Source organism: Phalangium opilio, unplaced genomic scaffold (genome assembly GCF_054372755.1).
Source record: "Phalangium opilio isolate 3A_F unplaced genomic scaffold, DU_Popi_V2 ptg000232l_1, whole genome shotgun sequence".
NCBI lineage: Eukaryota > Metazoa > Arthropoda > Arachnida > Opiliones > Phalangiidae > Phalangium > Phalangium opilio.
In genome coordinates, this window is record NW_028324223.1 from 1,312,272 (window position 1) to 1,330,352 (window position 18,081).

At 34.9% G+C, this 18,081-nt stretch overlaps 1 protein-coding gene and 1 long non-coding RNA gene across 3 annotated transcripts; one reads left to right on the forward strand and one right to left on the reverse strand.

The window, feature by feature from the left end:
• Positions 1-6,984: 6,984 nt before the first annotated feature.
• On the forward strand, positions 6,985-11,467 carry LOC149612731 (uncharacterized). The gene is made up of 3 exons (XR_016376349.1): positions 6,985-8,669; positions 8,737-8,797; positions 8,871-11,467. It is a non-coding gene; the product is annotated as an uncharacterized LOC149612731 (long non-coding RNA).
• Positions 11,468-14,079: 2,612 nt separating this feature from the next.
• On the reverse strand, positions 14,080-15,662 carry LOC149612732 (uncharacterized). 2 transcript variants are annotated; one of them, XM_089858267.1, is made up of 2 exons: positions 15,372-15,662; positions 14,080-14,577 (listed from the first exon to the last, which is right to left on the reverse strand). In XM_089858267.1, the coding sequence occupies exon 2, from the start codon at positions 14,512-14,514 to the stop codon at positions 14,092-14,094; it is 423 nt and encodes a 140-aa protein (XP_089714393.1). In that variant the 5' UTR covers positions 14,515-14,577; positions 15,372-15,662; the 3' UTR covers positions 14,080-14,091. The 2 variants fall into 2 exon arrangements, with proteins under 2 accessions (XP_089714393.1, XP_089714394.1); XM_089858268.1 differs by lacking the exon at positions 15,372-15,662 and adding an exon at positions 14,652-14,680.
• Positions 15,663-18,081: the final 2,419 nt, after the last annotated feature.

The window sequence follows — 18,081 nt, forward strand, 5'->3', positions numbered from 1 at the left end:
CTATCTTGTCTCGCTAGAGAAGATTCGTTTTTATTTTTGCGAGTATTGAATGTGCGAAAGTTTTTCTCACCCCTTTTTTACTGGCTGGGTGGTGGTATATCTGCATTCTTTGGCAATTGAATGCCAAATATTATTTTTCTAGAATCTTGTGCCGTTTTGGTCTTAAGCTCTGCTAGTTAAAAACACTTAATAAGTGACCCTGTGGACTCGCAGTTTTTGCGTTCTGACCACATAAAGGGAATTTTAAAAAACTTGAATCTTAGGCCGTTTTGGTCTTAAGCTCTGCTAGTTCCAAACACTTAATAAGTGACCCTGTGGACTAGCAGTTTTTGCGTTCTGACCACATAAAGGGAATTTTAAAAAACTTGAATCTTAGGCCGTTTTGGTCTTAAGCTCTGCTAGTTCCAAACACTTAATAAGTGACCCTGTGGACTCGCAGTTTTTGCGTTCTGACCACATAAAGGGAATTTTAAAAAACTTGAATCTTAGGCCGTTTTGGTCTTAAGCTCTGCTAGTTCCAAACACTTAATAAGTGACCCTGTGGACTCGCAGTTTTTGCGTTCTGACCACATAAAGGGAATTTTAAAAAACTTGAATCTTAGGCCGTTTTGGTCTTAAGCTCTGCTAGTTCCAAACACTTAATAAGTGACCCTGTGGACTCGCAGTTTTTGCGTTCTGACCACATAAAGGGAATTTTAAAAAACTTGAATCTTAGGCCGTTTTGGTCTTAAGCTCTGCTAGTTCCAAACACTTAATAAGTGACCCTGTGGACTAGCAGTTTTTGCGTTCTGACCACATAAAGGGAATTTTAAAAAACTTGAATCTTAGGCCGTTTTGGTCTTAAGCTCTGCTAGTTCCAAACACTTAATAAGTGACCCTGTGGACTCGCAGTTTTTGCGTTCTGACCACATAAAGGGAATTTTAAAAAACTTGAATCTTAGGCCGTTTTGGTCTTAAGCTCTGCTAGTTCCAAACACTTAATAAGTGACCCTGTGGACTCGCAGTTTTTGCGTTCTGACCACATAAAGGGAATTTTAAAAAACTTGAATCTTAGGCCGTTTTGGTCTTAAGCTCTGCTAGTTCCAAACACTTAATAAGTGACCCTGTGGACTCGCAGTTTTTGCGTTCTGACCACATAAAGGGAATTTTAAAAAACTTGAATCTTAGGCCGTTTTGGTCTTAAGCTCTGCTAGTTCCAAACACTTAATAAGTGACCCTGTGGACTCGCAGTTTTTGCGTTCTGACCACATAAAGGGAATTTTAAAAAACTTGAATCTTAGGCCGTTTTGGTCTTAAGCTCTCCTATTCAAAACACTTAATAAAGTGACCTGTGAACTCGCGCCATTAAGTTTATTTCAACAAAGTAGAAACTTGAGCCGTTTTTGCCTTTTATTAAGGCCCCTTAATTCTTGCACTTTCCCTTCAAAATGGCTGAGAATGCTGGCAAAACTGATTCAAAAACTGATCACGTTCCTAATGATTTGCCCACTGAGACATCTTTGGCGTATAGGAGTGGTGTGTGTAAAGTTTTTACTAAAGATGACGCCTTAGATGTCTTATTAAAAGTGAAAGATGGAACTATTACACATAATGTTCTTAATTACTGTCCAAAAACAAATCTAAGAGGAGGAGATATTTTCGTTTTGTCAACAAATGACAAACTTAAAGAGAGAGATCTGTTCAATGACGGATTGCGTTGGGATTTAGTAGGAAATACGAGTAAAAAAGATACTCATCCAGTTGTGAAACGTTATTATAATATCAGGCTTACTAACAAAGCTCATGGTTGTAAAGAGTTTCAGAAATTCGTTTACACTTTAAGGAACGAGCAAACTCTACCTATACCTGTGTTGATTCAGTACAAAGGGAATGAAACCCTTTGGGTTAATAGAGCACATGGAAACGCTAAACAAATGAACCGTAATTGGTACCCTACTTATCATTCAACTTTGCATAAGGTTAAATGTGAAACGATTACCAAGCAATCATCTCCCCAAAAGGTATATTCCACAATTCAAAAGGAAATAAACAATGAACTAAACAAAAGGATCGAAACAACAGACGTAAATACTGGCGATATAGAGTCCTCAATTTTGCCCAGAAATACAAAACAGGCCGAAAACGCTAAATACCGACAAAATAAATTCCATCAAATATCGAAAGATTCGCTAGACTCTGTTATCGCCTTGGAAGAATCTGAAATATTTAGTGGCATGATTAGAAGAATTGATTTTGAGCAAGAATTGTGTATCATATTTGGTCACCCTGAAGCCGTCACTTTGGCTAAACGACTTCTCAGGGAGGCTTACCAGGGAAACGAAAACCCAGAACAGTGTATAAATTGCGACGCAACATTTAATCTTGGAAATTTTTACGTTACTACCATTATTATTCGAAACACGGAACTGAAATTTACTAGTGGTCGAGGAGAAGACCCAATTTTCCCTGTGTTGTATATGCTACACCAAAATAAATTTGGATCAGTACATAAATTGTTTTGGAGGGATTACGTTGCAAAAGAACTAGATTTGGATTTGTGGGGATGGAGTGTTCCCATAGTGACGGATAGAGAGAAGGGGATTGTTAACGCTGTCAAGTTGGGGAGAAAAATTTGTGTTTCTGCACAAATCACATAAATAAAGACATTGAAGTCTGGCTAAATCGTCAAGACGGAAAAACAATCCACGATGTTCAAGGTATTAAGGCTCAATTTAACGATTTGTATCAATGTGAAACCGTAATTGAATATAATGAGCTTTATGAAGAGTTCCGTAAGACATGGGCACAGGCTTTTCTCTTATACGCAGATCGATTTTTACGTGATGACTTAAGAAGTCGCGGTATTGCTGCGCAATATAAACGTTTCGCCGCGTTTCAAACGAAAAAACCCACAAACAATCTCAGCGAGTCCTTCAACCGTCAGTTGAAATTGACCTGTCAAAATAAAGAGCTTAATTTTGATGAAGCCATTATGATATTCACTATCAAACAGATGTCCTATCTAAAGGAGTTTGATTTAGCTCATCGAAATCTGGGAAATTATGCATTAAAAGATGGCGTTGTCCCCCAAAAAATAAATTTTGACATAAGAGTGGAATTGAGCTCTGAAGAGAATATTATCGAAAGTGTTAGAATGGAACGTCTTTCTGATTCAAAAACTCCTATTGCGTTATGCAGGAAAACATTTAATTACATTGCGGAAATGTGTGTGAAAAACAAACTCATTTATTTCAACTCGCAAAACCGGGTATATCTGGTTAAAGCCCCGTTTGAAAATAGGAATTTTGTTGTTAATCCAAGAGACACGGAAAGACAATGTTCGTGTAAATTTTCAAAAGGAGTGTGCTATCACTTATTAGCTGTGCAGAAGCTTTGGGAAAGAGTTGAACCCGTTATCAAAGAGCCACTATTTTCGCTATCAGAAAATTACAAAAGTTCAATCATAGGGAAGAGAGGGAGAAAAGGCCACTTTCCTCAACACTTGGACTATAAAATCGTCGATGCGCCAGACTCTATTAACGCTATGGAGAGGGATTCTTTACTATGGGATGAAGTTGACTCCAGTGAAAATTTGGATAGTAGTACAACTTCTGATTTTGAAGAATCAAGTTCTCAAATGAATAAAAGGAAGCGTTCACCATCAATCGAGAACCAAATAGATGTTGCGCAATCATACGAAACTGACAATAATTATGAAGGTCATTCCTATCATCTATTGAATGAAGAACTTATTTTTAAAAGAAAGAAAGATAACTGTTCTTCACCGCTTACTGCGCTCGATGAAATTGCTAGGGCTGCGGTGGAAAGCTTAGGGGAAAGTATATGCGAGGGACATTCCATGCCTCAATTGTCTAAAGAGACGATTCTCCCTACACAAATGAATGTGTCCGACGAAATTCCAAGTGTTGGTATAGGTAACTTCGTCGAAAATATGTCTGAGTTACTGTCCAAGCCTCAATCGTCTGAAGAGACGATCCTCCCTACACAAATCAATGTGTTGGACGAAATTCCAAGTGTTGGTATTGACAACTTAGTGGAAAATATATCTGAGGGACAGTTCACACCTCAATTGTTTGAAGAATCGAGTTGTCCTTCACCGAACGAAAGGGCTAGTGTTAGGACTGAAAACTCAGAATCCTCAGAAATGGACAAATATGATGAAGAAGACTCCGATCGCGAATTGGCCAAATTTGTCTATTCCTTTGACCCTAGATCATTTAATGTAGAAGACGTAAACGATCAAAAGTTGCCTAATGATAATCATTATCTTAATCTCGAAGACGAAATCGATATAGTGACGAAACATAATAATGATTATCTTAAATTAGAAATGGAAGAACCACATATGGTCGAAGTTTGTAAAATAGTTATGCAAATAAATCCTACCCATGACTATGTCTTAATTGAACCCAAAATATATCGTTCATTTACTGAAGGAAGTTGGAAAGAAAAGAAATTGGCGATAGATGAGTTAAAAACAATAAAAATCCAGAATTTTGAAAGGGTTATTTTTATTGTACCATGTAACAGTATGTACATAATTGCCGTCACGAAAAAGTCTACTAAAGATATATATATATATTCAATCCTTATGATAAAAGTGGTAGCTATGACGCAGAGTGTAACAGTCTGTTGAAGTTGGCAAACATACTTTTAAATGAGAAACGCAGGTATTTTAACATAAAAATAACCGATGCATTTAAGTCCCCTTATATTAGAGAGTCTGGGTATTTTTTGCCCATTTATATTTTTTGCATTCTTAACTGCATTTCTACCTTCGATTTTTTCGCAAAGCTTAGTACTGAGAGAATTAGAAAATGGGGATATAACTTAATAGAAAATAAAGCTTTTATAATGCTTTCGAAATGGTCAGTTGCTAAATTTCTCGAAAGGTAGAAACCAAAGTCAGAACATAAAGCAATCGATGGCAACAATGTTTGACCAAGACTTCAATATATTTAAAAAAAAAAAAATCCTTATATCTCTAATAAAAACGTTTTCGAATTTTCTGTCATTCCAAAAGAAAAAAAAAAAAAACCTCGTATTTAATTAATACGTAAAGGTATGGTTCCAAAGTCCTATCTGTTACCTCCCCGCGGTGGAACTGGAAACGATTAAGATTAATAAATTAATCGGCTAAAAAAGAGGGCTAACGGTTTGAAACTTTATTTGTGGGGCTTACTTGAGTTCTCACACCACCATCTTCTGGTCTTTGTCCATCCCACGCGGACACCAGTCTGTTCTTACTGGCTTCTAATCACCACCATTTTCTGTTCTTTGTCAATCCCACATTGACACCAGTCTGCACTTACACTGGCTTCTAACACCACCATCCACTGGTCTTCCGTCTATTCCACATAGACCCCAATCTGTATCATTGGCTTCTACTCCATTATCATCGTTTGGTTTTAGGATACACGCGGCGATCAGCTAGGGTTACGAGAAACGTCTAGCCTCCCTAAGGTGGGATCGCCACCAAAGGTTTTCGCAATTGCGCTTTTTCCTTACTATTATAATGGAAACGAATCGGATATATACCCCAAATTTGAAAAAAGCGGGCAAGAGGGGTACCCTTCACTTTAAACGTCAATATTAGCAAAGTTTGAGAAGATAATAGGTAGGTATAACTTTATTTTAAACGATTTAACTATTATTAATGTTAATTATTGAAGATTAAAATAATTAAAAATAATTATATTTATTTAAATATTAAAGATAAACCTCTTGTGCAAAGAGAGAGATTATCATTGCCTCCTATATCTACCAAGGCCCGTGCATGCGATATATTTCCTTCATTGCCTCCTATATCTATCAAGGCCCGTGCATTGTGATATATTTCATTCATTGCCTCCTATATCTATCAAGGCCCGTGCATTGTGATATATTTCATTCATTGCCTCCTATATCTATCAAGGCCCGTGCATTGTGATATATTTCATTCATTGCCTCCTATATCTATCAAGGCCCGTGCATTGTGATATATTTCATTCATTGCCTCCTATATCTATCAAGGCCCGTGCATTGTGATATATTTCATTCATTGCCTCCTATATCTATCAAGGCCCGTGCATTGCGATATATTTTTCAAAACAACAACAAAAATGGGAAACCCCAACTCAGAAACATAATAACGTTTTCATTGGATACTTAAGTTTATATAATCTTCTTGACACGGAGAGGTAACATTTTGGTTTTCCCAACTTGTTTTATTATTATTTAATAGGGTTCATACAAACCTGGAAAAAATCAGGGAAATAAATAGTTGACAGAAACCTCAGGGGAAAACTCAGGGAAATTTAGAATTTTTAGTTAAATTCAGGGAAATCAGGGAAATTTGCTGTGTCAAACAGGGGCCGAGTAATTAAGCAAAATGTTCGTGAACATACCCCCCTCCATAGGAATAGCGTTACACTAAACTTTGGAGGCTTATCAAACCTTAGCAAATTGCAAAATGACTTTCAGTAAGATTCAACTTAAATGTTGAATATCTTAAAATTGGCGAGCACGATTTTGATTAAATTTAAGTATGTTGTTAAGCGTATAAAACTCTACCGGAAACTGTTTAGTTTATACCAGGAAGCGCCCCGGAAGTGGGTCATCTAGGCAATCAAACCTTAGAAAATTGCAAAATCAATTATAATTATTTCGAAACATTCAACTTAAATGTTGAATATCTTAAAATTGGCGCACAATCTTGATTAAATTTAAGTATGTTGTTAAGCGTATAAAACTCTACCGGAAACTGTTTAGTTTATACCAGGAAGCGCCCCGGAAGTTGGTCATCTAGACAATCAAACCTTAGCAAATTGCAAAATGACTTTCAGTAAGATTCAACTTAAATGTTGAATATCTTAATATTGGCGAGCACGATTTTGATTAAATTTAAGTATGTTGTTAAGCGTATAAAACTCTACCGGAAACTGTTTAGTTTATACCAGGAAGCGCCACGGAAGTTGGTCATCTAGGCAATCAAACCTTAGTTGGAAAAACCAAAATATTACCTCTCCGAGTCAAGAGGTCTACTACTACAAACTTATTTACCTAGATATGGAATTATTTCTCTTTTTATTTTTGGAGTAAAAATTTACGAATTATTAAAGCAGCATTCCAAGCATTGAGAATATATAGTAAAGCAGACGACATTTTACAACCAATAAGGATAAATCTTGGACACATGGAAATCAGTCAATGGGGAAAAGAACAGGAAATGAAGTGTATAAATTTTGGAGATATATAACCTTTATGTGTTTGTAAAGGCCCAATTGTCTACGCTTCAGCTGTTTACCCTATATACTCATAGCTACATTCACAACTGGTTTGCAGTGTAAACACTCGTTTCGTCTCACTTCAACAATATTCTTAGTTTGCCAACAGGGCCGTCGAGAGACTTTGCGGGCCCCGGGAAAGGTTATGGGTCGGGCCCCTAGAAAAATTCACTAACCGGAGCCTCCGAGATATCTAGGCCCGTGCGTGTCCATTTTTCTGTGCGGAAATATCCGGTTTCATAGAGGAAATATTTTCACCCAATATATGTACTAGATGACGCTTTTATTACAGTTGCGAAGGGGGTCTTCAATAAATTGTCGTTGATATTTTAGGGGCCAATTATAAAAAATTTATGAAAGAGAAAGGTACTCTTAAGGCTCTTTCAGACGATCCAACTTTTTGACTCAGCTTGATGGATCAACTCGAGTTGAATCAACTAGTTGGATCGTGTGAATAGACGCTGGATGAGTTGAGTCACCAAAAAAGTTGACTAGGACAAATTGGATCAGTGATCTAATTTTTTCTGACTCAACGTTTTAGGTTCGTTTCTCCAGCCAATCAAAATTAATTTGAAAAAAAGCATTTTTTACGGCTTATTTCGTTAGTGCCAAGGTAGGTGGCGCTTAAAAAGTTACATTTGGCGGTAAAAGTTTAGGTGTGTGAAAAGGAAGGATTTACTTCACTTTTCCCTTCAAAAGTTGGTCAAGTTGATACAACTTTTTGACCCATCGAGCTGAGTCAAAAAGTTGGACCGTCTGAAAGAGCCTTTAAATTAACGTAATTGTTTTAGGGGCTATTTATGTTTTATCGAATCTTTTGGTTAGATTGCGTAATTTTTCCTGACTCAAGTTTTTAATTTCATTTCTCCAGCCAATCAAAATTAATTACAAAAAAAGCCTTTTTCGCGGGCTATTTCGTAGGTAGGTGGCGCTTAAAAAGTTCCATTTGGCGGTAAAAGTTTAGTCGTGTGAATAGGAAGGATTTATTTCACTTTTCCCTTCAAAAGTTGGGCAAGTTGATACAACTTTTTGACCCACCGAGCTGAGTCAAAAAGTTGGATCGTCTGAAAGAGCCTTAACGCGACGGAGGTCGAGATTCCGCCTTCAAATACCCCGCCTCCCGTTTTAGGCGCCTCTTTCTTCAGTGTTTTCTCTACTACCTATAAAGCCAATTAGAAATGAAGCTTCTGATGGAATTGCCATGGTGTCAAGCGGTGGGAAGATGTCCCTCATTGCCCAATTTGACGATATTTGTCGCTACCATGCCGTATTAAACGAAGCATCGCAGGAAAATACTATAGAAGAGTTCATTAAATTCGTCAAATAGGCCCAGTTAGCCAGAAAACAATGGCTTTTGACGGAGACGTCTTTACAAGAACTTAAGACCAAGTTTGACAACTTAATGTGCGTCTTCTTAGCCATCTTTCGTTCATTCCCCTGTTTGTATTTACGCTAATCTTAATGTTTACAGGAAGAAATACAGAGATGAACGCGATAAAAGACTTAATGCTGAAGGACAGTTAATTGAACTGGTAGGCCATCCTTTAAAACAGTTACATCACTAAATCTCGAAAATGTTGACGCTGACGCATTACTTAATTACAGAAAAAAATCATTGGAAAGGTGAAAGAAATTGAGGACTTAGGAGCCACTGGAGCTGAGGCTTTATCTCAGGCCCTGAGATTTGACCAGTAACAAAAATGATTATAATTCAAGTCATGGGGTTAGACCCGGTCTTTCTTGGATGGAAAAGGGCACAAACCAGATTTTCTGCAAAAAGGAATTATGACGGTTGGCTTTTAATTTTAATCAACCGAAAAAAACTTTTAATAAAATTTTAATCATGGCAGTTTTAAGTTTTTAAGGATGATAAGATTGGCAATATTTGGGAGGGTTTTTAATTCCTGGGAATGTTTTAGATAAGAAAATTAAGATTTAAGCAGTTTTATTGCCATATTTCTATACTATATCAATTCAATGTAAATAAAATTACTAGAAGTGTATAAATTAAAAAAATCTGATATTGCAAAGTAAAAGTATTTTTAATTTGTAATGCATTAATTCATTTTATTTTTTACAGGTAAGCTTTGCTATATTTCTTTACATTATCTGATATTTCTAGAGTTAATTTACATTTTTTATTATTCCACGTGAAATATTCAGGTTGAAGTTCATTTTCTGTTTTTGAAAAGGTAAAGTTCTTGCTAAGTTCTATAGCTAATGAAGATTTAACCAGGGAGTATTAAAGTGAATAGGCGCGTTCGTTAGATTCGTGGCTAAAATCGTCTCTCTCTGGCGCTGACTCGGGAACTCAACGCGGTGTCCGCGCGCATGCGTCAAATTTAAAAACCGTCGTGCATCTGTTTTTTAACGAGGTATTTTTCTGTTCTCGCCGTTACGGCAAGCCCGGCCGCCGGCGGCTCGAGATGCGCCGCTCGGCCTCAGCCGATGATATCTAACCAAGGCTTAGTGTAGTTTTCGTGTCTAATTTTATTCTCAGAGCTATATTTATGTTGAAATTTAAAGAAAATGTTATAATATTTAGTTGAAGACTTGGTAAATGTCTCAAAAAATTTCGAAACTTGAGCTTTAAAACGTTGAATATTTTATGACGCCTACCGAACGATACCGCAAATTCGCCTTCCGGGCTTCCCGGTTATCTCGACGGCGAGTCGAACAGAGTTTTTACCATATTAAAGCTCTAACCGGGTACCATCGAACTGCGGGAATTTATTTTAAAGAACTTCAATTCCAGAGTGTATAGTCACTAAACTATTCCAATTTCGAATGCGGTTTAAAGAATTTTAAAGCTATCGATCAGCTCAACTTATTGAAGTTATATTATTGGAAAGTTTTATAAGGTCATAGGGTTTTTATACGAGAATCTTTTCATTGCAAAGCAGAGGTTTAGAACTTCTTTTGCCACCGAGAAATGTCATTCAAGTCTATTGTGAGAACCTTTTATAATTTTCTTTAAAAGTCGGCAAGCACCTAACCCATTCCCAAACCAAGATATTCAAAATTGGAAAAATAATTATACTTAAAGAACTCGAAGGCTTATACGTTATCGTACTTATGGATTACTGGTATTTGATGTTATTGAAATTATAAGTAACTGCAATTAGGTGTTATTGAAATTATGAGTAATTGCAATTAGATGTTATTGGAATTATGAGTAATTGCAATTAGGTGTTATTGGAATTATAAGTAATTGCAATTAGGTTTTACTGAAATTAAAAGTAATTGCAATTAGGTGTTTGGTGCTATTGAAATTATAAGTAATTGCAATTAGGCTTTACTGAAATTAAAAGTAATTGCAATTAGGTGTTTGGTGTTATTGAAATTATAAGTAATTGCAATTAGGCTTTACTGAAATTAAAAGTAATTGCAATTAGGTGTTTGGTGTTATTGAAATTATAAGTAATTGCAATTAGGTCTTATTGAAATTAGAAGTAATTGCAATTATGTCTTATTGAAATTATAAATAATTGCAATTTGACGTTTTTTCAATTATACATAATGAAATTTCCAAGCTCTAAGAACCCCTACCAACAGTTGAAATAGAATATTAAATTAAAAGCGGATACCCTTAAAAATTGATCGGGTAAATTATTAAAATTTCAGATTCATCTCCTAGAGTGTGTTATACCAAGTACACGTATTTAAAATTAAGGATTTACCCCCAGGATTTAAATAACAAATGAGCTTCTCTCCAAAACACCCGAAATAAAAACAGTATATTCCGCAAGCAGAATATATTTAGTTTAATTAATCAAGATCTGTTAATTTTATAACTAAATAAAAATATTAAAAAATAAATAAAATGAAATAAAATTGTGTTGAAGTTAGAAACCCAAATATCTAAATTTTTTTAAATACCAAAATTAATTCGAACCACCCGAATGTCACCTTTTCAACATTTTGCTAAGGCCCGGAAATGATTCATTAAACAACAATATTAAATCGCATTAATTGACACCTTTAAGACTCGAGAAAACAATGTCTATATATAAATCTTAAGTCTGGTGGATAATTTTCAATATAATTTTCAACTCGGGATTCGAGAAACTTTCCAGGATTAAGCCGGCAAAGGCTTAATGAAACCGGTAGTCTAGCGAATTATAAACATATTTAAAATTTAAAGAAACCACGTTGTTCTTTTGAAAAATAAACTTTTGGAATAAAATCAAATTCAAATTTAATGATGGTAGGCCGTGTGGAAAAAATTTTATTTTTAATATTATAAACAGTTGCAGGGCCCCCAGCCGAATTCCGAAAATATTTATAGGAATTATAGGATTTTTTTCATGAAAATATAGGATTATATAGGACAGTTTTCCAGAATTATAGGATTATATAGGACACCAAAATATTAATTTTTATTTTTTTAAAGAACCAGTACTGCAAACATGGGCCGAACAATTAAGCAAAATGTTCAAAAACATACCCTCCAATTTTCGAGGCTCATAACTCTGGTTCTACTAGAGATACGGGGATGCCCTTTGAGTGTGTTATAGTACCAGAAGGGAATATTCTATTTGCCCCCCATCCAACCATACTAAAAACTTGGGGCTACGACAAAAAGGGTTTCCAGAATTATAGGCTTATATAGGACAGTAAAATATTAGTTTTTTTTTTTGAAGAAGAAGAAGAAGAAGAAGAAGAAGCAGTACTGCAAAAAACTATCTCCCTCCTTTTTTTGATCTAACAAATAAAAACCAATAGACTTCCTATTGGCTGCCCACACGCAAAACTCACCATTGTGGTGCACACTGAACATTCAGTTTATCAGAACCATAATATACCGAGCTATGTTTAACTAGTTAAGCTACAATATTAGGGAAGCCATTCCCATTTTATGATATTTTTTAGACCCGAATCCTGGTTCAACCGATAAGCTGCTTAAAATTCGCCCAAATTTCAAAATTATAGGATTTTATAGGATTTTTAGCGATTTTAGCCAAAATTATAGGATTTTATAGGACAGTTTTAAAAATATAGGATTTTATAGGAACTATAGGACCTCTGGGGGCCCTGCAGTTGGGTTCTTTTCTTCTTCTACTAACAAGCTCTAACATTTGCCTTATATAAAATAAATAACATAAGAAATAACCCTTTTTAAGTTTCGAATTGGCTTGAAATTTAAATTCTAGAAATAGAAATAGACATAGACGTCTTTTTATTTACGTAACAAAGTTTTTGCGATGCGAAATTGGCGGGAAATTCTGTAGCATTTAGACGTTAAAAAAAGGTCACGTGATAAAATGCGCTCGAGTCTTAAAACAATGTTAGCAGCTCGCGACAGCTGGAAGCGGCTTGTACAGTTTGTACCTACTTCTATAGATTATTGAACAAACATTCAAGAGAAATTTCGACACCAAAAGAACCGCGCGCACGAGCTCGTGCAGAAATTGCGGGAATTTTGTTTTTTTTTGTTTAAAATGTTTTCGCGCCAAATTGAGTCTCAACAAAAGCGCGCGCTTAAGACACGTGCTATGTCAATATTTAAACTATTCGATTGAACGAAGATTTAAATTTAGATTTCGGTGATTAATTAAGCGAGAACTAGTTAAGCCTAACGTAATCTCAATTATAACATGGCGGTCAACTTCAGAGGGGCTACGTCCGCTACGATAATAACCGAAAGTTTCCCATAGTTATTACTCTATCTAGCGTTGTTCCTAACTTTTCGTAAGATTAGCTCCGATTTCGTTATAGATTGGGATGAAGTAAAGAGATGCGCCTCGATTCGGTTCATTAGACGCGGTTATGTTAGACCGCCACCATTATATTGATATGTTTTGCTCGCTCAGGTGTGAAGTGTATACGCGAGGTAAGTTTGCTTTAGTGGTCAAATTACCTGACCACACGAGAATCAAATTACAGGCGAATCTATGGGATGACCACAAGGGTTGTTTGTAGTCGAATTTCTTAGATGTAGAAAAGTTGATAATACACGGTGGCTGAGCTATTTGAAGACAGAGTAGTAGTTTCCTACCAAAACGCAGCAGTTTCCTACCAAAACGCAGACATACGAAATATTGTGTACAGTATAAGCATTTTATTATTTATTTATTTTGAAATAATTATTTGCAAAAGTTTTATTGTAAAAAGAAAATGGTAAATTTAAAGTCGAAAATAGGATTAATCATCTTAAAATAGGTTAAATTAAAAGAAATATAGGATAACAAACAGAGGAATAGAAAAATATAATAACAAAAGCTAATAGCAAAATGGTAAATTTAAAGTCGAAAATAGGATTAATCATTTTAAAATACGTTAAATTAAAAGAAATGTAGGATAAAATCATTTTAAATTACGTTAAATTAAAAGAAATGTAGGATAAAATCATTTTAAAAAGAGACTCGACCACATCGACAAGATTACTTTTGCAACCTCTCATTAAGGGTGTTGTCCCATCTACATCAGCCAGATTAAATTAAAAGAAATATAGGATAAAATCATTTTAAAATACGTTAAATTAAAAGAAATGTAGGATAAAATCATTTTAAAATACGTTAAATTAAAAGAAATGTAGGATAAAATCATTTTAAAAAGAGACTCGACCACATCGACAAGATTACTTTTGCAAGCTCTCATTAAGGGTGTTTGTCCATCTTCATCAGCCAGATTAAATTAAAAGAAATAAAGGATAAAATCATTTTAAAATACGTTAAATTAAAAGAAATATAAGATAAAATCATTTTAAAATACGTTAAATTAAAAGAAATATAAGATAAAATCATTTTAAAATACGTTAAATTAAAAGAAATATAAGATAAAATCATTTTAAAATACGTTAAATTAAAAGAAATATAAGATAAAATCATTTTAAAAAGGGTGTTGTCCCATCTGCATCAGCCAGATTAACATTGGCACCTTTTTCAATAAGCAGCAATGGCGCATCGGATCTTCCATGATAGCAAGCCAATTGTAATGCCGTGTTTCCATCTTTATCAACGTCGTCGATATCGGCACCTTTATTCAAAAGAGACTTGACCACATCGAGTAGATTCCTTTCGCAAGCCATCATTAAGGGTGTTGTCCCAAACGCATCAGCCAGATTAACATTGGCACCTTTCTCAATAAGCAGCAGTGCCAGATCAAAATGGCTTCCATTACAAGCGAAGTGTAATGCGGTTTGGCGAAACGGACCAGCATAGTTGATATTGGCACCGCGGTTTAACAACCGGACGACCTCATCTATTTTCCCCTCATTAGCAGCAGTCAATAATTCTTTACCAAACATTGTATACGTGTACTTGACTCTATTTCAACGTTTTGTTGAGTAACTAGCAGTCGAGATCGTAGTCTGAAAAAATAAAATTAAAATTAATTAGTACTTTTGGCGTACTGACTACATGGTTAAGTACTTTCTAATAAAACCTTGGGACTTTAATGGCCTAGTGTCGTCTTTATTAAACTAAACCCAATTTGGCAAAATTATTAAAATGATTATTCATTGTCAAAAAAAAGGCTTTATTTCTAATAATGGGACCATCTTCCGAGACCTAATTGTCCAACAAGCTGCCCTATCAACCCTATTTAAAGCTCTGATCTTCATCTTTCATTAGACAGCTATAAGTTTAAGCTTTTATCGCATTCATTAACTTCTTCGTCTCTCGTTTCATTCCTATTTCATTAGCTTTTCATTTTGGTTCAAGATAGACTCTATTTTAAATTTTCCCACTTCTTCAGACTCATGGCGTTTTCCTTTGTGTCCTCGCGGAGCGCTCCCATGGAGGAATAAAACTAGGAGATCCTATTCTTCAAAAACAGTCTTTAACGAAGCTGGAAACTACTACTACCATTTTTATTGCTCCTTGGGAGCGCTCCGCGAGGACCCAAAGGAAAACGCTATTAGACATTCGACGCGAGTTTTCTTCCGCAGTATTTAAGCGCGCGTTAACTCAAAATAAGCGGGGAAAAAACACGGTTAACTTAATCATAGCCCCCTGAATAACATATTAATACACTAAATTTTACCAAGGCTTCAAGTTATATGCCAATAATGCCATGTCATAGAACCACTTACGCCTAAAGCTATATGTTACAAGGTAAATAACTAAGATTCAGGTTGAAAATACCGAAAATTATAAAAATTACCTTTCTCGGAGAACTTTCAAATGTTGAAGAACGTCCAGAATTCCAAAAAATAAACGGAGTTTGAAACTTTACCGATCTTCTCGGGGTTTCTAACAAAAACAAGCAGACAGCAGACAGACGACTTTGAACCAGTCCAGTGTTGTACTGTTGTGTTGTTCCTTTGACTTTTGGCAAATTGTGATACTGAATATTCACTTATACGACTACGCCCCCTCGGCGTGGGTCACGTGATTTAATTTTTTTCCTAAACCCGTCACGTGTTGTGTACGTAGACGAACACTGATAACAAGTAGAGTGGGTTATAGACCGAGTGGGGAAATGTGAAGTAATATAAAACAAGTTGGAAAAACCAAAATATTACCTCTCCGAGTCAAGAGGTCTACTACTACAAACTTATTTACCTAGATATGGAATTATTTCTCTTTTTATTTTTGGAGTAAAAATTTACGAATTATTAAAGCAGCATTCCAAGCATTGAGAATATATAGTAAAGCAGACGACATTTTACAACCAATAAGGATAAATCTTGGACACATGGAAATCAGTCAATGGGGAAAAGAACAGGAAATGAAGTGTATAAATTTTGGAGATATATAACCTTTATGTGTTTGTAAAGGCCCAATTGTCTACGCTTCAGCTGTTTACCCTATATATACTCATAGCTACATTCACAACTGGTTTGCAGTGTAAACACTCGTTTCGTCTCACTTCAACAATATTCTTAGAATTTCAACTTTAAAGAAATTACCTTCAACCAAAATTAAACTTAGTTAAATTAGCGACAATAAATTGGAATTTTCAGTCGGTTCAATTTATACGCATTAGCTCTCCCAAACCTGGTTAAAATTAGTAGCCAGCCTTAGTAATAAACTTTAGTATATGCAGACTTCTCAAGGGGGAATTTACTATAAGCTAACCCCCGGTTCCCGAAGAAACCCTCAGAACCGTCAAAAGCCCAAGGCGTTTCACGATCTTGTTGGAGGCGTTGCGTTTAATTTATCAGTGAAATCAGAATCTATTTTAATTTTTAAAACCGCTGGGAGATATTTCCTGAATGTTTTAGGTCTTACAATTAGCTGAATAATATATTAAAAATCAATCGATTTTCCTCTTCACCCTCCCTTTAAAGGACAAATCTTGAGTTCTGATTTACCCCTTTGGAAATGGAAGAAAGTTTCTTTAAAATGGTAACATCATGGAAAACCCCTCACTAAGCGAAACTTAGCTATATGGGACGTTTCCTGAGAAACCCACGGGTAATTTTTAGATTTTAAAGAGCTAATGCTATAAACTATTTTCATTAAATGGCTAGTAGCCTATAATTTTTACTATCATTAGTCGAAATTGTATGTAATTTATTTCTCCGAGGGCTAGAACGTGTGGGGTTTTTATGTACGGGTTTTTGAAATTTGAGAAAGATTTTGGATTTTAAAGCAACATAGAGGGATTTTATGATTTCATTGTTAATTCTCCATCGATCATATTTAAAGATTTTTTTCGACCAAAATTTACGAGGTTTTAGCAACTGTCTGACCCCTCGAATATCTCAATTTCATAAACGATTTTTGCTTTGAAATGGATTCCTTTGATTTAAATATTGGGACGTCACAATAAGTGTATAAGATATATTCTTCAAGTCTGACACTTCCTATGATTCATAATGCTAAAAATTTAGTGAAAACTAGTTCGACGACGACGCGACAATTGACTATACGCGGCTTTGCAGTCCATCTCCGTATTTATAAAACAAATGTTTTTGGACCTAACCTATATGTATTAACCTATAATTTCATAAGATCTCCTATAAAACCCTATATTTCTGACTGAGTCCAATTATCCAACATAATTATATTGTTTAGTAGAAAATTTAGCAAAAACATTTTCAGAGTTCTATTATTGACCCGCATTTTCCATAAAATAAAAACCTACTAAAATCCAGGCTTTGTTTTTAGGGTGTGGTAAATTAAGATTTAATTTAAATTTCACCATAGAAATTAAGTGTGTGTTTTTGAAAATTTCCTTTGATAACTTCCTTTTAAGTGTATTTGATAACTTCATGTCGAAGTAAAAAACCATTCCCGAGATGTTTTCCCTTTTTCAGCGCCCCTAGGTTTATCTGGGCAACGACTCTTCAATAGAGAATGAAATGGAAAATTTCTCGGGAATTCACAGTCTTAGCTTGCCTCTCTTAAGCCCCTCTTTTTTGTATGGAACCACTGTGTAAAGAAAGAAAGAAACTTTGTAGCGAGAGGAGCTAAGAATCTTTAGCCGAAATAAATTTCTTTTTTTTTTTGTTCATGTTTTACTTTAAAAATAGACTAATTCTTTTAACTAAATAATCCCAGAACCGACTTTAGATAAATTCAGTGTATAAGTTAAAAGCGCGCAATATGGCTTTATTTCATAGGGACTTAAAAGTTATAAAGTTCCTATTTATTTATATTTTTAATAACTCATCTGATTGTCGGATAATCATAAAAGTGATACTATAGGTTCCATTTGAGATATAAGTTCATCATTTCAAAATAAAATTTAATTTGTTACAGTTTTCAAACATTTATTACATAGTTTAAGCGAAAAATAGTTCTATAATCGTGTATACGTATAGGAGATATTTTAGTCCTATATTATCTTATAAAATAAAATTTTTCGTCTTATAAAACAGAACACAAAATACAATTTTTCCTATAAGGAATTTCATTTTTTAACT

Excerpts from the sequence above, each read along its gene's own strand:
- LOC149612732 (XM_089858267.1), bottom strand. The coding sequence starts at position 14,514 with ATGTTTGGTAAAGAATTATTGACTGCTGCTAATGAGGGGAAAATAGAT.